The 27,035-nt window shown below is 32.5% G+C and overlaps 1 protein-coding gene across 3 annotated transcripts in view; it reads left to right on the forward strand.

Annotated features, from left to right (window-relative positions):
- Positions 1–685: 685 nt before the first annotated feature.
- Positions 686–27,035, forward strand: part of LOC133190552 (allatostatin-A receptor-like) — a 39,102-nt gene continuing 12,752 nt past the window's right edge. The window contains exons 1-2 of one of the 3 annotated variants that reach the window (XM_061326243.1): positions 686–728; positions 15,493–15,525. Coding sequence is in view for 1 of the 3 variants with exons in the window: in XM_061326240.1 (XP_061182224.1) it covers positions 15,826–15,831 (6 nt within the window). In the remaining 2 variants the exon portion in view is untranslated. Of the gene's footprint in view, positions 729–15,492; positions 15,526–15,750; positions 15,832–27,035 lie in introns of those variants that run through there. The other 2 variants (XM_061326242.1, XM_061326240.1) reach the window with 2 other exon arrangements.

Genomic DNA, 27,035 nt, shown 5'->3' on the forward strand with positions numbered 1-27,035 from the left:
CGGTCCGTGAACGTTGCTGTTAATTATACGTACGGCGTTGCATTTACTCTTATATATTTAATGTAAGTCCATTACAATATTCAACTTTTATTTTTACACTATATAATGTGTTTAATGTTGATTACATACTTTGAGATTCTATAAAGCTTCAATTCATTTGAATCCAATTTGGCAACTGTTTAAATCACATCGAATTGGTGGTATTTGTAAATAGATGTTCATCATATTGTTTTCATTCCTCAATTTTCGCACCTTGAAAACATAAGAATGTAATCATAGCAGGGAATAGCATTTAAAAGTGACTTTCAAGATATACATGTTTATAGAAATAACGAGAATTATTAATCGATACATTTTTATTGTAGTTAGCTCTTCATTTAGTGCTTGGGGATTTATAAGATGTCTTGCATAATGATATAGGTGAATTTTAAGAACCAGTGATGGACTGATGCAAACAGCATCTAATCTTCGTACATCTATATGATCTGCAAAATGTTTCTGTTAGATTCTGCTCTGTTTGATTGATATTTCACGCAGATTATTTCATGCGAGTATATAAACTTGTAGAGAGAATGAATTTCTTAATTCTAGTGGCAAAATTCAGTTTAGCTACATGTATAAACCTTTAATCTGTATTATATACCTGTGCAGGTAAAATTTTACCACTGTTTTTGTATTGCTTTGCAGGAAATCTGAAGAATATAAAAAAATTGATCACACCGAATAAGGTAAGATTTCATATACTAGTATTGACATTTAACAGTAACAATTGATATTATCATACTTTTGTGTACATAGCTCGAAACTGATTGGCCGAGAGACGATTGAAAAAAAAGGTAAAACCGGAGAACAGAAACCAAGGGTGATTTTATCAGGCAAGAAGAAACATTATATGACAAAATTTTATATTATAAACTTTATCAAATGCGTGAAATGCACGCGCAAACGGTTCACTGTAGATTGCTACTTAAAATAAATACATGTACTATTATGTTCAAAACTTTTTATTTGTGAAAAATGGAGCTTTTGGGTGTTTAACTGGCAGCTCTACATCAACTTAGTAAAAATGACGTTCTCCTCCTCCCCATCCCTCCATTGAAATTGAAATAAAAAAAATTGCAGCATTCTTCTCTTTAACATATGTGGTTTTAAGTTTTAACAATTTGTTCACGTTTTTAATATTTCATGCAGTTCAAATGCTGAAGGATGAAGTCTTAATTTTACTTTGTGTTTTAAAAGTTCGTTTACCTTTAGCAACTTTTTGATCACTGTAGTTTGCAAAGCCAGGAAACATGTTTAACTTCGAATGTCTTCCATCAGTTTTGATTGAGAGCGGGAGCGACTCCAAAAATATTTCTTCGAAAAAGTTGAACCTTTCAAATGTTCTTCATTATGAAGAAGAATCTGTCTTAATGAAATATGGAGATAATGAACAGTATTCAAGTTCAAAGTCCATTAAACAATACAAATCGAGAGCAGAGCAAACACGGGCCTCCAAAAACATCAGAGGTGGGATCAGGTGCCATGGAGGAGTGAGCATCCCCTGCCGACCGGTCACACCTGCTGTTTGCTCCTTGTCATGATCGGTAAATAACGGAAAAATCCGTCGACAATTCAGTGTGTAAAGAAAACGTCAGTCGGCAGATGAATTAATGATAGATTGTATTTACGACAAGGTCATTTTATCTACCATAGAACTTACGAAATGATGACTTTCAACGAGACTGTTGATATTCTTGTTTCATCAACTTGTTTGTCAATAACTTACCTTGTTTTAGAAATTATTCGTACGTAAAGCATGCTCTTGCGTGTCGAATCAACTGAGAGATATACACCCCATATGCAGGTGATAGGGATATACTGCTGCATGCAGTAAGGGAAGTTGACGATTGAAAAGTTAAAGTTATCACGTTTATTATTTTAAATGATTTTTCAGGAGAAACCTTATTCATATCTTAAAATCCTCATAATATTTATTGCTACATATTTGATATTAAAGTTTGCACGTTCCTTGTATGGTCCGACAATGACAAAATAATACCTCTCAATACATTTTTTTCATTTTAAATCCGCAGTTTCCTTTGAATTGATAGATTTTAACAAGCAATCTATTTTTAGTCCCCTACCGGTGAAACCGGAGGAGACTATAGGTTTCCTCCGAGTCTGTCCGTCCGTCTGTCTAGCTGTCTATCAGTCTGTCCCACTTCGTTTTCCGCACATTTTTTCCTAAACGCTTGCAGATATTGAGCTGATTTTTTGGTGTGTGAGTGTATCTTGATGAGTTACAGATCAAGTTTGCATTTCATTCCGCTTCACTGATTTTTGACGGAATTACGACCTTTTCAATTTTTCAGGGTTTTCCGCATTTTTTTTCTAAACGCTTGCAGATATTGAGCTGATTTTTGGCATGTGATTTAACCTTAATGAGTTATAGATCAAGTTTGCATTTCGTCCCGCTTCATTGATTTTTGACAAAATTATGGCATTTTCAATTTTTAACGGGAACCAGATTACACTTGCCGGTAGGGGACTAGTATTGCTAATGCAATACTCTTAGAATGCCTGTTATCATAGGACCTTGTAGAAAAAAACCGCGGTTTAATGACTCACATAACATAAGCCTAATATATATATACATGTATGTTCAAATCGATTCTCATAGGCAAATGAATGTGTTCAGGCAATTTTGTATTACACGCCAAAATGACTTGTAACCACCCCCCCCCCCCCGAAAAAAAAGTGCAAGGGACATTAACCTTTAAAATACTGTCAAAAGTCTCATGAAAATGAGCTTTTTATTTATTTTTTATAAAGCAAAATGAAAAAAAAATCAATTGAAGAGGTCAGCGAAATACTGAATTATTTTTCTGTTATTTTGCCGATTGGAATTGTGTTACTCCCTAATTCAAATTTCTCATTTCCAAATTAATAATTAGCATCAAATGTAAAGTATTTACAAGCATATGATACCAGTATTGTAAACGAGAGGTCCCATGGGCCACCGGAATCGCCATTGATTCTTTTTTTTTGACAAATGAACATGCATTCAAGTGAAACCCCTATTGTGGCCAATAATTTTAACAATTTTAACTCATGATACATTTAAAGCTTGCTTTTTAAATTACAGACTTGCTTTTCTTGCAGTCATCTCAAACACTCTATATATCAGTGTTCTTCTTATGTGACTCATGCGGCTTAAATCTGTTCTTTTGAACAAAATTGACTCTACACTACTTTGGGATACTTGCATACTGATATGAATGATTGTGGCCCTGTTATACTTTAAAAGATTTTTTTTAAAAAACCTTTAATTGAATAATGCATTGTGCTGCCAAGTTTTATCAAAATTGACCAAGTGGTTCTGAAGAAAATGTCTAACATACGATGGTCGATTATACAATTTTAAAATTAGTAAGGCTTACTGAGGTCTTCGCCCAGGTGAAGTAAAAAAAAAAGAAAGCTTAGTGATTTAGATCCTAATGACGACATTATGTGAAGTAGGCATATTTGAATAATGTATATATAAACGTAGCATACTAAGATTATAGGTTGAATAAATGAGAATCTTGCAGAGAATTTTATGTTTTGTGTGATAAAACGTAATGTTAACCTTTAATAAGGTTAAAAAATTTGAATTCTTTACCTCAAGAAATTCTCTGTCAACAGTTTACACTTACATTCGATAGTTTTCTGTAGTATCTGTCAATCATTGTTAATCTGAATGATTTAGGAATAAATCCTTTTATCAGACAATTTGTTATTTTGAATTTAGTCTGTATTCTTTTCTTTTCTGATGAATGCATCCCTAAAATCTGGAGAAATAGATTTGATCTTTGTCTACTTAATAATGGATTTCCTCAAAAAGAAAATATTATGATGCCATCAACAGATGTTAAAATTGAAATGAAAAAAAATGTACAAATGCTGAATGATACATGTATGTCACATCTGACAACCATCAAAAATAAGTTAAAAATGGGTTTAATTGCGTTATATTTTTCAAAAAACTTCTGTTATTGGTTGTCTACTCTAAATGTCAAATCCTTGGTATTTTTTTTTTAAAGTTAACCTTTATATTTAAGATTTACACTAGACAACTAATAATTAAGGTGTTTATTTGATTCCAATGTTTTTCTTATTCTTGTTACAAGGTACTAATTTTTATGTCTAAGAAAGTAAACGTGATGTCTGACTGATAAATTCTGAGGAAAATCGATTACAAAAACAACTCTTAAAATAACTCATGGCCGTAGGAACCGGGGGGGGGGGGGCACGGGGGGCCCTGCCAATATATAGAATACTATGGAAAACTTAGCTATTATATGCCTGTACCCCCTCAATAAAAACGGCTGATGACCTTTTTTTTTTGCTTGTCAAGGAATTTTGGTAGTTGCTAGTGCCCCCCCCCCCCAACTGAAAATGTTTGGCTGTGCCCCCCCCCCCCCACTGAAATTGCTTCCTACGGACCTGTATCTAGAGGTAAAAGAATTTAGATTATTAATATAAGCCTTAAAAGATTATTTTCATTCTTTGCAATTTATGTGATACATGTATAGATAATTAAGTTGGGCATATAACTTTTAAAATTCGCATAACACGCTAACATGTATGCACACTTACATTGCAAGCCTTGGAGTTTATTGCAAGAACGACCATTAATGTTAAATTTTGAAATAAGGGTACTCTACGTACAATAAGAGTGAAATGTTGATCTTTTTGCATTTTTTTTTAATGACAAATTCACCCTATATGCAAGCATATTTACATTAAGATGCAGAGGAGGTCTTTTTTTTTTAATTCTTTTTTTTTTCACGACAAGGATTGGGGAAAAATTTAAATGGAAAATTATTGTATTTCCTCCGTCGGGTAAATTAATATTTTACCCATTAATACTGTGAGCATATATTGGGTACATCCTCTCCTCCCAGGAAGTAAAGAATGCTGGGAGGCATAATATGTCGAATAGCTATTCAGCAATTCCAAAAGGCTACTGCTACATATATTACTTTAATTTTTGTCTAATTTGACTATCTACATTATCTAAAGTATGTGACCTTTGTTTCAAAGCAAACGCAACAGTACATTTGTATTTGGGGAAATAAATAATTTACATCAAGTGTGAAGAAGGGGTTTTTCATCCCTTGAGTACGTTTTTTTTTTTTTACATTGAGGGAAACTACTTCTTGAACACATAATTCCCATGGGTATACTACTAATTGCGCCTCATTATTAGCAGACCTATTTTCATATTCATATGAAGCAGAATTTATTCGAAAACTTCTATATCAGAAAAAGAAAACACTTGCTGTGGCCTTCAACTTGACATTTCGATATATCGAAATGTGTATATAATATAGATATGTATAACAATTTAACAAGTTACTTTCATTCACGTGTCTACCCAATACTAGTATATCCCAGTGAACTTGAAATAAAAGATATCGCCAACTTCCCTTGTTTATGTAGCAATATACCTTTATCATCTGTATATGGAGTTTATGTCTCCCAGTTGATTCGATATGCAAGAGCATGCTTTACATACGAATGATTTCTAAAACAAGGCAAGCTATTGATAAACAAGTTGATGAAACAAGGATGTCAAAAGTCTCGTTTAAAGTCAACATTTTGCAAGTTCTATGGTCGATACAATGGCCTTGTCAGCAAATACATTAAGTCGAATACTGACTGACTTAGTTGTCGCCCGCATGGTGCAGTAATTAGAGCGGAGTAAAGAGTTTATCTTTACGTCGCGGATTCGAATCCCTCTCCGGGACTTGGAGACTGGTCCTTCGGATGAGACCGTATAAAACGAGGGCCCGTGTTATAGCATGTCAAACGTTGCAATATTTGATCTTTTCCATTTGTATTGTATAACTTTCCATTTGTATTGTATAATTTTTATTTGTATTGTATAATTTTTCATTTGTGTTGTATAATTTTTCATTTGTATTGTATAATTTTCCATTTGTATTGTATAATTTTTATTTGTATTCTATAATTTTCCATTTGGATTTTATAATTTTCCATTTGGATTGTATAATGTTTATTTGTATTCTATATTTTCCATTTGTGTTGTAAAAAAAAATAATTTGTATTGTATAATTTTTATTTGTATTGTATAATTTTCCATTTGCATTGTATAATTTCTGATTTGTATTGTATAATTTCTTATTTGTATGCGATAATTTTTCATTTGTATTGTATCCGAGGATTGTTTATTTATTTCGTTACGAAGGATGTCATTGGTCATAAAATTTAGTCTGTATAAAGGTCTCAGGTGCCCATCACAAACTTAGTCTGGTACCCTTCCCACAGTTCCGATCGCGCATTCTCTACAAACACAAACTCGGCTCCTCTATTTGCAGTGCATGCTAAGGGACGACCATTTGATTCTCGGGGGGTGTCGAATCTGATTATTTATTTTCATTCTCTCGCAGGAGAGAATATTTATTTCCAATATGACCAGAGACAAGGAGAAAAACAAAAAGAAGAAAATCCGCCCAAACCCGAAAACTCAGTTTTTTGGGGGGTGGGGGTAGGTTCCACCACTCAAGGTCAATTTATTTATTTTCTCAGTCAGCATTTCTAAGGACAGATTATTTATTTGCCATCTACCAGCGCTCCTTTTTTAGAATCCAATGACCGTCTAACATGCACGCAAATACATATATCGCCGAAATATGGCTGAAATATTGCCGACTCGGCGTTAAACAATAATCAATCAATCAATCAAGCAAATACATATGAGCCCAGTTTGCTTTGAGCATCCGGAACATCTTCAACCCGATACAGGCTGAAACTTGACCAATGAAATCCTTCGTAACGAAACAAATAAACAGTCCGCGGATACAATACAAATGAAAAATTATCGCATACAAATAAGAAATTTTACAATATAAATAAGAAATTATACAATGCAAATGGAAAATTATACAATACAAATAAAAATTATACAATACAAATGAAAATTATACAATACACATAGAAAATTATAGAATACAAATAAAAATTATACAATACAAATGAAAAATTATACAATACAAATGGAAAATTATACAATACAAATAAAAATTATACAATACAAATGGAAAATTATACAATGCAAATGGAAAAGATCGAATATTGCAACGTTTGACATGCCATACCGTGTCGCAGTACTTGCTGGCACGAAAAAGATTCCTCACTGCTCAATGGCCCTAAGTGCCGAGTATAGGTCTAAAATTTGCAGCCCTCTACCTGCAAGTGATTGCGTCTCAATATGAGTGAAAATTTCTCAAAAGGGACGTTAAACAAACAATCATACTTATTGTTAGACTATTATTTACACATTAAATTTACGTTTTAGAAACTTAATTTTGTTGGTTAAGTCCCCCACTTTCAGTTTGCTTCCAACACCTATGGGAAGTAAATTAATTTTAATGTATAATGGAGTGTAATATTCAAGTTAATTAATTGCTTTATAAAGTTAATTTTAAAATTGATGACACATGTATAAAAGAGATTATCAACAGACAATTAACATCCCGAATGAATTGCATGCATGTAGTTTGAGAATCAGCGTGATGCGAAGCAACGCTAATTCTTCCAGTCATGTACATCAACCGGATTCGATATGGTGTTTTAGATACAATCTTGTTTGGCAGTTAGGAATCTCAATTCTGAAATCTATACTCAGTGACCACATGTAGATAGTGACAGGATAAACCATGAATCGCAAACTGTCAGTATATATCCATCAATTACCCACTCCTCTGGGTGCCTGAGTCCTCCCTGTTGAACGGATTTCATACCAATTTTCATCAGCTATAAAAGCAATCGGATAAGTGAATAAATACACATAAAATGAGAACCAAAATAATGGACACGCCATTCGTAAAGAGAATATATAAATTCTGATTTAGATCTATTGATTGTTAGAATTTTTTTTACTACATGTAGTCATGTTTTTATGGCTGCAACATATGTGAGAATATTGATGATGTTTATAGCTGTGCAAATCTTTTGTAGCACTATAGTTGGAACTGATGAGTCATTTTTTTTTCAATTACAAACATACCAACAAGACTTGAAGTCTTTGAGATAATTGTCCTTTAAGCATTAACATGTTGCAAGTGCTTTACCCTATTGATTTTTACCATTAGAAATAAGCTAGCTTTCTCTGTCAAATGGAAGAATTTAGTTTCAAATGAATCCAATTTAATAAGACTTGCCTTGTCTTCTTGGAGACAAACGTAATGAAAACACCAGACTTAAAAATGCATAAACAAGATAATTTAAGTGATCAATGTGAATCGTTAAATTTATTTTCTCCTCGAAAATCCAATAAAGTGTAATCCCTAAATAAAACCGTCTCCTTGTTACTTTTCTCTCATCGCCCTAATTATCAAACGATCAAACGCAAAATGAACTTATTCGGTCAACAAGTAAAATGATTTGTCGATAGTCCCCTAGATGCACGAGCCCCGGGCTTCAAGTACCAATCTCCTACGTCTGTAGTGCCACGAACAAAGATTTTTATATCAGTCTAACAAGTTCGTTAATTAACAGTTAATAAGGATGGGGAAAATATGTAAATATCATAAAAGTCTTACTGATTTTCAATCATAGTGCAGTTATAACGTTTTGATAATGCGATACACATTCCGTGAAGTATTCTTCAACAAGTCTGAGATTTAATGAAAGGATGATTTTAGAATTCTCTCAATGAATACGATCAGACACAAATATTAGACATAAATGTCAATTTAAGGACTCGAAAGACGGAAGTTTAGAATAAGATTTATCCCATTGATTAAATATAATTGGCTGAAAAAATGATAATTTGAAAATAGACTATACTTCTTCCGATTACCTTCAAAATACAAGCTGTTATTGTGGTTTGAAGATTTTTCCTTTTGATACCATACTTTGTATCGATGGCATTGGATATGTTATATTATACGTAGTTAATGCTTTTCAAACCCTTTGATTCCTGCATAATATCATCTATAGTACGATGAGGTGATAATAGAGAGATTAGCAGAAAAGATACTGTCCTTTTTCGTCCTTGGTTTTAGTGATCATTTAATATACCAGGCACATTCCCGTCAATAAAATGATATAAAAATCACAGAGATAACGCTTAACTTATCTAAGTTTCTTCATTTGGTGCATGTTTGAAATTGTTAAAATCACGGCCCCTAGGACTAAAAGAAGTTTGGAATCAAGAGGATTTGGGGTTGTAATAGAAATATTGTTTTGGATTGATGGTTGTGCTAATATTTTTTTTATTATCATTATTTTCCTTGAATGCATTTAAATGCACAAACTTTTTTAAGGGATGTCAGCGAATATATTCAAATATTCATTCGATTCCTTTTTTAAGATTTCACATAAAGAGATAACTTTGATGAATTTGCTGGAAATATCCATGTTTTATTTACTAACGATCATTTTTTTCAGTACTTTTTCATTTTATAGATCTATTATATAAAAGTGTGTTATTGCATTATTACATTCTTAGTTATTCTCGATACAAAACGTAATAACGCAAAATGTTGTAATCTTAAAAGTGCTATTACATTTTGAGATATAACATTCTGCATTATTTTTTGACAGAAAATGTAATCGTTATTACATTTCGCGCTGTAACAGAGCTTCAAGAAATATTTTGGTTGTATGCACCCAAAGCAATATATTTATTCAAAACAAACAAATATCAAATGTATAATTCCATACTGTACACCTATAAAAGTCTACACAAAATTTTACTTTCAAATACCGACGCTTAACCTGTTATGAGGGTAGGTGATGCAAAAAATGAACCAGATTTATTTTATTTATTGAATATATTCGAATACTTTGTTTGAATATTCGAATTTGAATTACTGAATTTACATCTCTGCTTTTCGTGCAATTTTCACAATCCTTGTTCTTCAGTTATTGGACTTTTTAAATACGAAGGAAGCATGAAATCTTCACTTTAAATCTATAGTTAGTATATAACATGAAATCTTCACTTTAAATCTATAGTTAGTATATAAAGTGAAGATGTCCCCTTTTCTTGCCTAGAATTTCTTGACCAGAAAATTTCGAAAGTATTTGAATATTCATGCAAGAAGGATTCAAATTTGATCAAACCATAGCATCTGAGACAATACAGCCAAAAAAGGATAAAGAGTTAAAATATCAATCTAGGGCATGTACTTGGAAATTTAAATCTTCTTAAGAACTACCACGAAAATAATTGTAATGTAGACAATTCTAAGAGAACATAGAAGTTTTGCAAGAAGATGTATTTTATTTGCTTAACACTCAACTAAAATTTAGCAATCTTATATTTCTCAGTACAAGTCTATTATTTACAAGACTTAGTATTCCTTACATTATGAGAATTTCTACTATTATTGATTTCTCTTATATGTGGAAAGTCTACGTGAAGATTTAATGTACCCCTTATATTTATTTCTGAAGCCTTAAAGTTGATTTGTTGAGATCTTAATCAATCTACTTCTAGATTTGATGATGAATGAAATGATGCGTATCCCAGAGCACGTAGGACTTTACGTAAACAGATATAGCGATAATTAGCTATAGGTAAAATATTATCACTTCATTATTGATTTCTGAGTTACTCCGATACAGTATTATTTTGTTTCAACTAGTGTAAATTGGATAAAATATAATATTTTATATAATATAAAAATAATATAATATATCCATATATATTTCCATTTCAGTTTTTTTCTCTGTGATAACTCTTTGAAAGTTAGATTAGTTGATTTCTTGATCATTCTACCGGAATGTAAATTTCGCCAAGCGATAGGTCAGGAGCTAAGGAGGCCTAATATGCATGTAAATCTCGTGCGTCTGTCTTTATGGCTGACGCTAAGGAGGCCTAATACAGTGTATGCATGTAAATCTCGTGCGACTGTCTTTGTGTTTGACGTCAGTGGGCGGGGACTATTGAAATTGACATGGGAGGCCTCCTGTAATTTAAATCTTTAAAATCTAAATTCGCTCGTTATGCAAATTATTCCACGTTTTCAACTATCGTTGATGCTCTTGCATATTCTAATAACTAGACAGCGATTCCTTAGATAATTTAATATTTTCAAGTATTACACTTCTGATATATCCCGGTGAACTCGAAATAAGGAAACCACGGAATCTGCCTTATACTTGAACATTTTATAGACTATAGACGAAAATGGCGAGCTAGCAACTAAACTATATGACAGCTTTTCCATAGTGAAATTTCCCTACTTATGTTGTAATGTTTCATAATTACATGTACTTACATATATATAGTGTTTATGTTTCCCAACTGATTCGATACTCAAGAGCATGTTCTGAGTCAATTTACAAACAGAGGTAGGCTATTGACAATTAATTTGATTGATTGATTGATGTATGCTGTTTTACGTCCCATTCGAGAATTTTTCATTCATATAGAGGGCTTCAATTTTGTACCTTTACTCGGCACTTACGGCCATTGAGCGCTCTACCGACTGAGTTACCGTGAACGGTCAAATAATTTGATGTTACACGGTTTTCAACTATCTTCTTTAAAGTCAGCATGTTTCAAATTCTATGGTAGTTATAATGACTTTGTTTGCAAATACAACCTATCATTGGGTCATATTTTGACTTACATGTACATGTTTCCCACTAATTGTTAGGCCATTGTTTATACTTTTTTTGACTACGGATCGCTCCGTTTACCTGCAGTACAGAAGGCCTACGGCGGGTGTGACGAGTCGACAGGGTATCCTTACTCCTCCTAGGCACCTGATCCCACCCCTTGTGTTTTTAGAGATCCGTGTTTTTGTCCTGTTCACGATTCGTATGCTTTACTGGATTTATCAGTTTGATCACTGTTCGTTATCTTTAACTCTTACATTCTGAGTATGCAAACATTTGAAGGTCGAAATATTCAACATTTTAAATTATATGACAAACATTAGGCAAAAGTGAAACCATTCATCCTTACACAATATGGGTTTGAATTCACGGATAACTAAGACAATAAGACAGTTACAAAATTTTCTATTTCATAATAAATTTACTATTTTATTCAATAAGGTCAGTCAGAGTTATCGACCTTTATAATATCATTTTACATACTGGATACATAAAAAATATTACTGTGATAAGCTGCATCGATTTTAGTTTCATCCTTTTCAAATAATGATATTTTAATTAAATTCTATGTTTTTCATACAGAGAATTATGAAAAGATAGGAATTTTTGAGTAAAGTATTTCGATAACAGAGGACAGACTTTGATATATTAACTGTTACTGAAACATTAATCAATACTGTCAAAAATAGTCTTATAAGACCATTTTTATAAACCTTAGTATGATTGAAACTCGGATTTTCTTAAAGATTACACGATTCTGATAAAGCTATGTCTACTATGATTGATACTTTGAAAAAAAAACAAACAATCTGTTTGAAAATATTTGAAAAATATCTATCTGATAAATATTTGTCCGATAAGTTAACCCAATTCCAGTTGAAATTGCAATGCATTGACACTATTATTCCGTAGGTATGCATCCCAAAATTGCTGATAAAATCCATATAATCCCATTGGAACATTAATTTGTATTAATTTTTACAGGGCGATCTGAACTTCAGTGAGCTGTTTAAACCACAATATTTAGAGTGATCAATTAGATTAGCTTTTTATACATGTATTGGGTATTTATCATCTCCCATGTTGTAAATGATGATGTTCTTGTCAGTGATGAATGTGAGAATTATACTTGTAAATCCATCATTTATGATTCAATCTCTCAATTTTATCGAATACACATTCGTCAGATTCCTGGTTTTAAAAAATCGATGTGGTAGAACTAAAGAATCAGAGTGTTATAGCAAACTAATTGGGAAGAAATCAAACACCATCAAATGTAATAAAATGTAGAATGTTTCTCACTTGACTGAAGATATAGTTTAGCAATTGCCATAATAAAAGGTAGTGTATGGCAGTCTTTCTTCAGTTTTTATTGATATGAAGCAGCACGTGCCCCGCGAGAGCTGTAGCACAAAAAGTGCATAAAAAATTCAAAGTTAATTATCACGGCTGTAAGTGCACGTGTATGATTTTTCCCGGTTGTATTCCAACCAAGCGCGACCTTAAAAGAATTTAATTTTTTACTGTAAGATTCTTAATTATTTAAGTTTCGAAATTTCTTATTTATTTCTAAATTAGTTTCATTAAAAAATATGATTCCAACATTTTGAATACTGTCATTGCTACATGTATATGATCTCAAAAAAAGGTGGCTGTTTTTGAAGTCAATACGATAGCCACCTGAGGAGTCTAATTTTCACCGGGCCCGAAAGTTGAGGTGAATTTTGTAGTTAGAGGGTGGTTAAATCATCGTTTTTACTAAAAAAAAAAAAAAAAAAAAAAAAAAAAAAACAGCAATAAGGCCAAAATAAAAAATTCCTTTGTTTCCCCAATTAAAACGCGCCGACTAGAAAGTTTTTTTTCATAAGATTATTCCAATATTTATTTTATATACATGTATATATATATATATATATATATATATATATATATATATATATATATATATATATGATAATTACTGGGACAACGACATTTATTTGAATATTTATCTGGTGAAGGGCTCCAAATTTAGACTTGTACGCAGCACTTTAGGCCATTGAGCAGTAAAGAATCTTTTTCGTGCCAGTATCTACTGCGACACGGGCCTAAGTTTTTATGATCTCATTCGAAGAACCGGACTCAACGTCCCGCATTGGGATTTGAACCTGCAACTTAGAAATAGCTCCTTACTTCGAGACTCCAAAACGAAATGCTCTAGAACCACTGCACAATTCGAATTTTACAATTTATTTTAGGATTGTATTTTCAAAGCTGCTGTTAAAAAAATTATTTGCTTACCTACCTACCCAACTTGAAATTTTTGGGTCGGGTTAGGGGAAACAAAGATATTTTTAATGATTGTCTAAGTGTTTTATTATATGATTCAAAGAAGGAATGAAACGAACTTGTTAAGCAAACCAAGCCATCTTTCTTGATTATTTACATTTGTTGAATTTCTAGCCAAACACACGGAGAAAGCGGTTTAAATAGACATAACCGGTTGTGTTCTTTTGGAATTTCTCAATCTATTTTTTGGTACGATGTAGAAAAAATAAATATCCTGTAGCATCGAATTTAATTGAAATTGGAAAGGGGGGGAGGGGGGAAATTGACCTAAAACATAACCTGAAAAAAGATCTTTCACAAGCCAAATAAAAAAAAGGAGAATTCTCCTAACTCGAAAAACTTATTTCAAATGGGGGGGGGGGGGACCAGCCTTTCAATGAACATTATTATACTAACAGTAAATATATACGTTCAGAAAAAAAGTGTCCCTGTACCCTCCTGAAACTACATGCCTGAAATTATGTTCACCCGAGTGGAAGTAGATGCAGCTAAAATACCTTTTCATAACTAATTCTATGAATTTGGAAGTTTGCAATCTATTTTAGTGTAGAAAAGATAAATTCTTATGTTTACCTGGAAGTTCACGTGCAAGTGATCATAACGTAGTATTTTTTCAATATACAATGTTAGATCTAAGCCAATCAGAAAGCTAGGAACTATTTAATCATATGATGCTTTGACTTATATAATAATGATTGCAAAACCAGAGTATATCTGACGCCAGTGATATCGAATGATTTGATCATTATCCCTGACTCTGCTTGCTCAAGTGTGGCACCCTCACTTCTGTAGTTCTTGAGCTTGTTGGATTGGATTCGTACATCTTCGAGGAGACGGTTGCTTTTATAATGTTTTTGACATACGTCGATGTACTTTTCTAGAGTTGACAGCAATAACTATGAAAAATACACGTTTCTACAGCATGCTGTAGCAATAAACATTTCTGTACCCGACGTCATGCATTAACATGATCAAAATAGAGCACCACAATGAATAGAGAAATATACATGAAATAACACCTTTAACAAAGAACTGCCATTTCGACCGATGTATGAGAACAAATGAAGATAGCTATCTATGATTCAAGCTATGGTGACAATCGTCTTTAATTGCCATATAACTTCAAATTTTACCAGGCAAAGCCAATCCCGTGGTTTCAATATAGAAAAAAAAAATACTCTTAAAGGAATTTCAAGATGATAATGAAGGAACAATTTTGTCACATTACGATATACTGTCAAACTTCTAACTTAGGTTGCAGGGACATTGATTAATGTGACTAATTTTGAATTTGAAATACGATCATTTTCTAATTGGCATTGCCTTTTTATCTCCTGTTAACTTGTTTGCACATGCATTTTTATAAATTTGGAATCATGTTTTCCACATCAAATGATATTCTAGTCTTGAAACACTTTCATTGACAAATGCTTAAAACAAATGTAAAATTCACCTGATGTACAAAGAATGGTATTCTGTAAATAAATTGTTTGCAGATCAATAACGTGTTTCCATTATCAAGTTTTTATTTCATCATTGCAGATCACCTGAAAGATACAAGTTTCCTCAAGTGAGGTAGGTATTTGATTTTGAAATAACTTTTGTATAGAAAATTAAGGTCCTCTCGTGTGGTTTGAATATGCAGTTACCCCTTAAATTTGTGTGATTATCATAAAAATAATTTAATTATGAGTGACAACATAAAGATAAATATTTAGCAATATAGTCCGACGTCTGGCCTAGCACGAGATTTAGTATAGGCAGCAGCCGATGTTGCATCGGGATAATAGAATATCGAACACAGGCGAGTGATATTCATACACACTGCACGCTTAAACGGTGACCAGACATTAATGCGAGAATTTAAACAAACTGATGGAGGTAAGACTTACATTTAATAATCTAATGCATACTTTAGTTTGAGGTTTTTTGTTCATGCATTTAACTAGAGGATGATGATAGTGCATGGTACATTTATGTAAAATACAAAAAATAAAATACAAAAAAGTTAATAAAAAATGTCAAAACTTTACTTTTACTCCCGATACTTATTTATTTCATACTTACGTGTTATATTTGGTTTGTTTTTATACAGAAGTCATTTACTGAAAAAAAAAACATTGAAAAAAGTTTTATATTTTAATCATTCGTCAATATAACGAATGATAAATGCAGACCGTAGCAATTACAATGTTTGAAAATAAAAAAAAAGTTTCAATTTTTTTTTATATAAACAGTAAAATAAAGCAACTTTGTCCAAACAATCAATACATAATTAATCAATAGTTGTGCCTTTTCTCATATTAAAAAGTTTATTGTTCTTTGAAAATTAATAATATTTCATTATATTTCGTATGAAAGCGCCTTAGCATTTGGCCGAGATAAGTTCATACAGCAGCATTATTTCATAATAAATTGCATTACTTTATGAAAATACATACAAGAGAATGCTTTCCTCGGAGCGAATAACAACAATTTGTTGCACGTTTATATGATCGCAAATTACGACTCGAACAATTTTTTTAACAATTCAATATTCAAGTTCATTCATTACACTCGCAATTCTTATTGTCTATTCAAAGGAATAAAACCTCAAAGTAAAGCACTTTTAAATGATATTATGTCAATCAAGAAGAACGAGCTTGTCTTTTGTTTCATATTTATATCTCCCAGAGGACCAAATCATTATGAGGCAGCGCAGAGTTGACACATATTCCCGTCCTGTAATGATCTTTAAACCACCCCCCTCTCTATCACACAACGTTACTAGACTTTTCACTTTCAGTCACGTAGATTCAGCATTTATTAATATTTTATTCAACGCATCTTAGGTCTGCGGGAAGGGGATAGTGCAACATATGTTATAAAAAGAGAAATTTTTAACCGTTTTGCAACATTATACGTAGAAGATTCGCTCTACTGAATACACATGGCAATAAACTGTTGATTAATCATGAATAAAGAGAATGTTTGATTAAGCGGACGTGTTTAGTGCTATTTGCACAACTGAATGAAAGTGCTAATACACCGAAGTAACTATCAATATAAAATTTTCTGACACAATGAATTTAATTAAAAGTATACTAGAACATTCTGATTTTTTTTCTTCTCCAGATCAGTTCGAAAATAACGCCAAAAAGTACATGAACTTTAATTACTAGTAGATCGCTCATATCACTGATACAGTGTAGAAACCAGTCCTAACATAAATGAAAAAAAGTCTAAAAGAAAAATCAGCATTAAGATTCATTAAGATCAGCAGTGACAACAAAGTGCCAATATTACCAGCAAGCTTAACTAGAAACTGCTTTAGAAAACTATAGTGTATGTCAGCTCGAACCGTCCTTCTTCCGTTTTCATGGCAACGGCTGACATTTTGAAGGTTGCAGAACAACACTTGGTGAATATCATTACTGTGATGTTTTCGTATTAAGATATGGGGTGTATTACACTTACTTGAGTTTTGGGGAAAAAGTCATTTTTACGTCGCCACAAAGGTTAAATTGTTACATTTCCGCAAAATAATATACAATAACATGGCATTCTGTGCAAAATATATTCAAAATACTAGTACTTAAAACGTAAAGTTGCCAGGACTGAATATCTTAGGATTGTCGGGTACTAATTTGGTGGCGGAACAGGCAAGTGGGGTCCAGTGATCCATGTAACATGCTTGTATCTGTTGCATTGTAAAACCACCTTCTTGGCAGAATCGAAAAAAAAAAAGCGGAATCATGACTCATTTTTACAGGAAAAGCAATATCAATTTGCGGAAACTTGGTGCACCAAAAGATATTGCGAATACTCAAGCAAAAGAGAAGACTCCCACCCCCCAAAAACAATTTTTAAAGAAAGGAACAATTTCAATATGTCACCTGACTTGTTAGGTATGATTAGTGCACTTTTTTTGCTTTCACCTGCATAATTGAAAAAGGTGAAGATAATCAGCAGTGATTAATGTTTTTTTTTAGAAAAACTCGACAATGAAATATGGAAATAACGAACAGTATTCAAGCTCAAAGTCCATTAAACAATACAAATCGGGAGCAGAGCAAACACGACCTCGAAAAACATTAGAGGTGGAATCAGGTGCCATGAAGGAGTGAGCATATCTTGCCAACCGATCACACCCGCCATGTGCTCCTTGTCATGATCAGGAAAAACGAAAAAATCCGTCGACAATTCAGTGTGTAAATAATGTTTTAACAATTAGTATGTAAAACGTCAGTCAGTATTTGACTTAATGATAGGTTGTATTTGCTGACAAGGTCATTGTATCAACCATAAAACTTGCGTAATGATGACGTCAAACGATCCTTGTTTCATCAACTTGTTTGTCTATAGCTTGCCTCGTTTTAGAAACTGTTCATACGCAGAGCATGCTCTTGCGTATCGAATCAACTGGGAGAAATAAAACCCTATACGCAGGTGATAAGGGTATATTGCTACATAAGTACGGGAAGATGTCGATTGAAAAATTGAAGTCATCGCGTTTATCATAAAGCTTTGTTGTTAGGTTACCATTAAAGTCTTTTTCTAGTAAAATATTCAAATATGAAACTGATGTGTAAGACTCTAAAGAATACAAATTTATGAACAGGGCATAAAATACGGACCCCTAGAAATTCCAGAGGTGGGATCAGGTGCTTAGGAGGAGTAAGCATCCTCTGTCGATCGGTCACACCCGCTGAAAGCCCTATGTATTGGTCTGGTAGACGGAATATTCCGAAGTCAAATTTATTATAAAAACAAAGGCCCAACAATTGGTATAAAATATATCAGCCAAAATACGACCAAAATTTATTGACTGGTTATATTTGCTTAAAAGGTCATTTAAAAGACCTATCACGTTCTATCACGGCAACAGATATTGGCAGAGAGTATCTGCAAGATTTCCCTTTAATCTACCAGTAAGTACTTTTGGTACTAGTTAAAACTCTGAACGAGTTTCAAAACATCGAATTCAATGTACTTTCTTTTTACGAGTGTCTCTGTATCTTTAAAACAAAGACATTTCTTATTCCCCAAAACTATAAGAAAAAGGGAAAAAAAAGTTGCAGTAATCTCTTGCAAACAAATTGAAAGTTATCAAATCTTTATAGAACATCGATACGGGAAACAATATTTTCTATAAAAAGATTTATTCTTGATGTACTCGACCAATCATGATTTCAAATTTGAAAGTTTGTTTAGGCCAAGAATATTTCAGACGGCGCTTTTCCCTCTCGTCATCTTTGGGAAAATGTATATTTCTGGCAAAAAAGTATGAGAAAGCAACGTGCTATAAAACCAATTAAGTAATAAAAATATCGTAAAAGTTATCGTTCATAAAAACAGATGAGATCCAGTTAAAATAAAAAAAGCTTTGGGAAGTTGGAGATCGTTCAAATTCGCTTGGGAGTAAGGAATAAATGAAGACTTTGTTTCACCGGATGATCATATAATTTACACATTATAAAAACTAACATTAAACCTTGCGAAGGCTTTCTTAAAAAACATGTGCCACGCGAAAAAAGGTGCAAATGATCCACCAGGGTTAGAATGGGCCATTACAGACCTCAAATGATCCCTTACTCTTTTAATAAACATTAAAGAGTAGGAAATGCCATATGTAAGTGTGTATGTGCTAACAAGCTCCGCAAGGAGAGAGAGTTCCGAGAGTTTTTATTTGAAAAGTGTCTGTTCTAAGGCAGAAATTTGTGCCATTTTGGTACATCATTCATTTTCTCTGAATGAGATCCATATCATTTTAGTAAATTCTTGAACGGAACTAATACTTTTTTCAACAATCTGTGTACTAGTTTTTTGTCGACTCGGTCATTTGAGCACACTGGACACGAAAAACTAATTTGTTTGAAAAGCAGAGTTCTTTCATATCATTTACATGTATGTTTAATTCACTAAAAAAAAATTTCAATATATATTTAGGCATAGGGAACCGTAGATTACGAGATACTAGCCCGGATATCCACGGGTATCAGTTTCAGTTTCATAATTGAAATATATTTGATAAAGTAGGCGAAATTTCTCAAAAAAATATACTTTTGCTTTGTCGGGCATTGAAGTTTAGTCCTGTAACCTTTATATTATTATCAAATGAAAACAAGTATCAGATTTATAACCAATCTGAAGAGTGTGAATGTCTTTTGAAATCGAAGTTAGTTCGGAAGTTAAACTTGAAGAAACAAATTCATCTTTACGTGTATGACTTTTTATCAATTTTGCAGTTTATTGCGTGACTGTCTTTAAATGCAAAAGTTTAAAAAACGATCAAAAAGGCCATGGCCTTTCGGAATTATAAAACCTGAACAAGAGATTGATATTTCATGCGAGTAATTTGGCAGGAAAGATTGATCTTTCATCTGAATATTTTTCATAAAAGTTAATATTTCATGTGTGTTTTGGGACAAACTTTGAAAACACACACAAATGCGTCTGTCTCCAAACCATATCACAGGTTCTATATGAGAGCTTTTCCCACCTTGATATGAAACTTTGACTTTGTGTGAATGTATTCTTGATAAAGTTTTGCAGTAAATATCTTTATTTTTGGGATTCAGTTTGTGTTTCGAACTTCATTTACAAAGAGTCTTTCTCTCATGAAAGCAATCTTTCTCATTAGAATAGATTAATATTTCAAGATACATGTAAAAACAAATTAAATGCGAAGTCCAGACCGTCAGCCCTGCAGTTTCTTTTAAACGTGCAACATATCTTAGAAATTAAGGAATAGGAACATCCTACAAATATTGCAAATATTTGTAGCAGGAGCATCAGTGCAAAATCGCTTTATAAATATTCCAGTTTCCTCTATCTAGATACAGAAACTAACCAATCTCAACGCATCTAATCGATCGCTGAAAGTATTCAGTTCTTACCTGTTACAGTTATTTTTGGTACAACAAAATTCAATTTGAAACTACCTAATGTATGCAGACGCTGACCAATTCGAATACATCAAATCGATGGCTTAAAGTTTTCAATTCTTATCTGTCATTGTCATTTTTGGTACTAATTTTATTTGAAAAACATTCAAATCATGGCTTTGGGAGGATTTAATCTTAAAAAAATTCTGATTTTGTGTCTGCAGAATTTGCCGCCTAGAGCAGTAACGTATGGAATTGCATTGAAATAACCTCCCAAAAAATAATCCTTTAATGTCTCCTCCCATAATCTAATCTATATGCAACCAACCTATTATGATTTATTTTCCGAGGGATTCAACGATAATTAGCTCTATTTAATGTCTTAATATTAGGCGACAAAAATCTAAATATTTGATAAAGGATATTAAAAAAAACGATGATAAAATCTAAATAACCATTGATTGTCTGTTTGAAAGTCCAATATGCCCGCCCTACAGTTGTGGTGCAGATCTGTAGCTGCATTAGCAAAAAAATTCGAATTTCATGAAAATTCTACATTATTTCCTTATTCCTGTGTCGACGGGCCACTTTGTAATATTTAAATGACCAAAAAAAAAAATGATAAATCAGCATGAAACAGATAAGAGTATTTAATTAAATGGTAGGGTTCCTCAGTAGAAGAACCTCCAAACCAATCTTTGTAATGTCCTTGTAAGTCTTCTTGAGATGTTCCCATCATTCGACATTGATTGCATTTGGCGTCCATTTTATTACTTTAATCTAAACCAAGAAGCCTAGTAATTTTCAGATGATTTTCTTTTACTCTCGTTTTATGTTCTTAAAGACGTATTAGATGAAATTACGGGTTTTCTTTGACAACTTTCTTAACTCATGAAAAAGTGGTCTCTCTGTGCTGGAGCTGGAATCTCCGTTTTCTTTTTTTTTCAGATACCATTTCAGGGCTTTTGCGGTAAATAAGTCTTATAGAAGACACTTTTATAAAGAATACATTTTGATAGCAAATCACATTTTGTCACTAAGCTGGTCTGAGAATGACAAGATAACTGAAAGCAGCAAATTTTTATACAGTTTGACAGGCAGTTTTAGCTTTCCTTGGGGGTAAAGTGGCAATTGATCAAAAACAACTTGAAGCTTCACAACATGGAAATGTTCACACAACAGTCCTATTGTAATCTTCCTGTTCTTCAGAATTAAAAAAAATATCCTTTCAAAAAACTTTAAGCCCCAAATGTAGCCCTATTATATCCTCAGTAAGATATATATTTGTCCAAATTTAAATCGCACATTGTATACTAGTATCATTTTGATTCAGTTATGCCAGAAAGCTCTGCTGGAGAAGATTTTTAATCCCAGTCAAGAACCTACCAGTGCATATCGTGTTTGTCATGTCTATCTTCCGTCAGTCCGTCACGGAATCTGTCCGTCGCCACACTAAGTGTTTGTCTCTTTTAAAAGAAATTGTTCATGATACTTTTGTCAAAATTCATACATTGATAAATATTGGTGAGGGTTATTGTAACTAATATAACTATATAGCGCTCTATCAATTTGAGTCCTCTAAAGCGCTTTATACATAAAAGTAAAATAAAAATTCACAAATTTTGAAAATTGAAAAAAAGAAGTTCATTCTCTGTTTAAAACGTAGAGAGTTTTAGAGACTCGATGCGGCCTTGTCTAAACTGAGGCACTGATTTCTGGGGGTCCATGCTTTGTGGCCTGATCACAGATTTGTATTGTTTCTAGATTTTTTGAGATCGATCACTTCTTTATCCTCACCTTTTTCCTTTCAAAGGTATTTCCAATATGTTTTCATCAAACTTTATGAATTAATACAAATTATTGAGAAATATTCAAAGCTGTCATATTTTTAAGACCTTGACCTTCCCTCTGACCTTGCATGACCTTACTATACCTTATTTTTCCGTTAAGCAGTTTGAAAGAAAGTTTATGCACTGATAAAAATTGTGAGAGCAATTTAACTCTTATGTGTCATAATTTTCAGACCTTGGCTTTCCTTTGTAGTAGAATTTCATTTTTCAAGTTATTTTAATCAAATGTCCTACAATGTTACATATTGGTTGGAATTCAACTAAATTGCGTCATCATTTTCTGACCTTGACCATTTTTTATGACATTGCATCGCTGTTCCTTGTTCTTCTTTACCTTAGTTTAAAAAAACTGTTCAAGAAAATTTTAACAAGCTTCATACCTGACACAGTTTAATGAGAGCAATTTAACCGTGTTGTAATTTTTTAACCTTGACCTTTCCTATAACTTTGACCTTTACTTTTCCTCATTTTGCTGTTAGTCTTTTCTATGAAATTCCATAGATGGTTTCTACTTCTCCATAACAGATTAAATACGGATATAATTCCATTTCCACCATACTATATAGGATATCATAAATGAACTAACTACATAAGAGAGTATGAATTTAAACTTTGAGATCTCATTGAGTTGTTATATGGATAGGATGAATAAGATATTCTGTATTGTTTATGTCAACTCTTAACACATATTACAAAAGTACCTGAACATCTTAAGGTATGCCATTTGTCAGCTTTTGTGAAAAGTTTGGTCAGAACCTCTAATTTCAAAATTATCAATAACACTTTAATTTTTGTAACATTTTTTAATCAATAAATGCAAATTGTACAAATTCAGTTATCAAAATGAAAACTGCTCACAAAATCGGATAAAAATAAAATTTCGAAGGACTTTTTCTTTTGGTGGAAAGAAAAGGAAATTCTTAAAATCTACACATTTGTTTTAGTCAGTATGTTTGAACTTTTGCCCTACGTAGTTTTACTCATAGAAATCTTTACTTCATTATATGCTTGAAATATTCAATGTAGGTTTCAAATTATATTTTTAAAACACATTTTGCACATTTTTCAAGATACTTTGCCAACAATTAAAGATATAATGGAAAAAGTCCAGATAAAATACACTTTGATTTTACCCTGAAATTCGGATAATTTGGACAATATCTCAAAATTTACATCACTGAACCAAACTTTTTATTTTTTTTTTTAAATTTCATAGTGTTTTTCCTTTAATCAAAGAAAAGGGTTTGAGATCAATTGTAACAGGCTAATGGTTGAGGTTTATGAATAAAATCTCTGTGGACCTTTTAACAGTTGTTTTAAATTTTGATTTCTAAGCGGCATTTATATATGTCAATTGAAGTGGTCAATTTGACCGTTAGCCGGTTCTTAATGAAAAACTGTAATTTCATGATGTTTCTAACCGAGCAGCACTAAATTCATTAAAAAAAATTGATAAAAGGAATTTTAATACCCCAATATGCAGTTTTGTAAGTGCAAGAAGGTTTAACAATAATTTAAGCGTATTAATTAGCAGCATGTTTTTTAAGAACATATTTTTCTAATTAAAACTATTTTGAATAAAATAAGATTATATATATTTTCATGATTACAGGTTTCAGTGATCAATATTAAAGTTACAATTTAAATGCAAAAAAGTCGAGTTTAATGAGCCGTTGCTCAGTAATATATACACTGACCTCCGATTTTCTTTTCGATACGAGTATTAAAAATAAACGTTTCAAAAAAAAATCCTTGATACATGTATAACCAGTGTCAGGAATGACATATCTTAAAAGCGACGTACTAGGGCTGTTCGGAAATTCTTTAGACATTGTGTTAATTTTCCTTTATAATGAACGTCTTTTAATGAAAATTGGCATATATGTTTAACAAACACTGAGGATAAATAAAAGCAAGAAATATTTCCAAAATATTCAATTTCTTCTTTTCAGTGGTATATTAACGTGTCAATGGTAGGGGTACCCGGCGCAGTCACGAAATCAGATAATGAAAATCATTAAATACTACGTACTAATTATAAGGTTCGATGAACGCATAGTATTTAAATTATGTATCTAATTTTTCATGTTTCCTCTTTAATTTGTGTAAATTTGATAGAATTTCGATCAGAAATACGGAAAATCATCAAAATTTTAATCACGGTATAGAAATCCGATTACGATGGCAAAATGAATTTTGACGTCATGGGTGAGCAGCGGGCATACATAAAAGTGTTTGTAGCGCTGGTGACACTCCTGTCAAGACCAATGACATGCTAAAAATACGATCAAGGCGAAGAAAACATGGGCTTTATTTTCCGTTGACATAAACTTTTTTTCTGACAAATTACTCTATAAAGCAAAAGTGCCGGACGACCATATTTTTTAGGAACTCAATAACCAGCGGTTCTAAAGGCAGTACAGCATGATGCTAGTCAAATTGTAAATGACACTTCATTGCAATTTTTGACATCGTGGTAGCATTAATACAGAGCATTTTAACGAAGAGTTTAAGAAAAGAGAAAGTTTTCTCAGAATATTAAATTAAATGATGACAGAAAAAGAAGATTTAGAGCTTCCCGATCGTTTCAATGTGAGAGAAAAAAAAATCAATAGCTGAAGTGACGTTAAAATGACGTAGCGATAATCTTTGTGGACTGCTCATTGTCAACGGATATATACAAGTTAATGATTTCACTGGGACTTATCTAATGATGCTGTTTACTAAAAATTTTGCATATTCGTTCTCTCTGTACCTGATAAAATGTCGTCGAAGTTTCATGAATTTATCTTTTTCTTTAATGGAGGAAAAGTAAATCTCTCAATAATTTCTGAACAGTCTGCGTACAACATAGTTTTGGGTGTCTATATGTTACATACAGAACTCTGTTGTTCTTTAGAACATTTTATATTATGTTTGGCTTTGTTGTGTCTCAATCCCAGCAACAGAGATGCGATTTTAACAACGTTCTTAGTACAAACATACATTTTTATTCTTTTCTACCCCTTATGGTAGATCGTCCAACATAAATCTTACAGATAGCTTTGTATGTGTGTGTGTTTGTTTCTTTTTTACATGGAAATATTTGGGAGGGGGTTAAAAATTCTCATTTTAAGTGGTTAGTTTTATTTATATGCAAGCTCTGGTAGTGCAAATTAAAATTTCTTCAAAACATAGCCATCGGGGTTAGGGTGGGGTCTTGAAAGGGGACACGAGTTTTACATCATTAATATGCAAAGATTCCCAAGTTTTTTTTTCTTAATTGTGGAATTACATGTAGTTTGGGGATCAAATTCTGCATTCAAGGGGAAAACTTCTCTAGAAGAGCAAGACCAGGCTAGTCCTATCAATAATGTAGCATCTCCATGTATTTGGTTATGTTATGACTCCTTGGTGCTGAGAGGGGCCCACAATTTATGCGGTCAAAATTTTTCATGTGAATAAAGCGGAAAATAGTGTTCTGAATTTATTCTAAAGAACAACAGGGCCATGATTACACAGAAAAACAGTGTGGCCAATAAGCCTCTGGTCTGTTGAAGAGTTTTTTTTTTTAATTCTTTCAAATTTGTTATCATTTCTTAATTATTCCCAATGAAACAATGAAAATACAACATACTTAATAAATCACTGCGTCGTGGACGTTAAAAGTTGCACAACATACTTACCTGAAAGCTTTAGCAGCACTGAGGGAATGCAGAATGGCCAACAAAACTGGATTCCAGCAACACATAAGCAACATTTTTCTGCGAGGCGAGCCTAAACGATTCCGCTTTTGTCCAATTTCAAAGTTAAAGTGCCGATTCGTTAGGGCTTGCCACGTAGGGAGGTGACTGTGAACAAAAGGGGATAAAGAAAGGATAAGAGGACGTTTCCATGAGGGAAGAACTGCAAAGATGTATTCATCTCTGTATTTTGTCTACAACCAGCGAAATCACCTTTTCTGAAATCTGTCTACGACCAGCGAAATCACCTCAACGAAATTTGAAATTTTTGCCGACTATGACCTTTTGTCTTCCTTAATGTGATTGGTCAGAATACCCTTGTCTTTCATTTATTCGGGTTTTGTATTTTCTCTCTGGTACTTCTGATTGACTTTGAGCTCTACGTTGGTGTTGTATAAATTTTAAGGAAAAAAGTTTTTTTCACGATTTTTTTTCTAGACGGTTCTTAACAATATTGAACTGGATATTTGCTGGGATGCTAAATAATCAGTAAAAGATAAATTCTGGATTCATTTCCTATTGTCAATATCTAACGGAAATACGGTTCCTGTACTTGAAATTTTGTTTATGAATTTTTGCTTAGTATTTGCTTCTAAATTTTAAAGCCACGTGTAGATGACAGTCAGACTCGATTCAAATTAAAGGGC

The sequence above is a fragment of the Saccostrea echinata genome, unplaced genomic scaffold (assembly GCF_033153115.1).
Source record: "Saccostrea echinata isolate AGI-Se365-2 ecotype Australia unplaced genomic scaffold, CSIRO_AGI_Sech_v1 ptg000022l, whole genome shotgun sequence".
NCBI classification, from domain to species: Eukaryota; Metazoa; Mollusca; class Bivalvia; order Ostreida; family Ostreidae; genus Saccostrea; species Saccostrea echinata.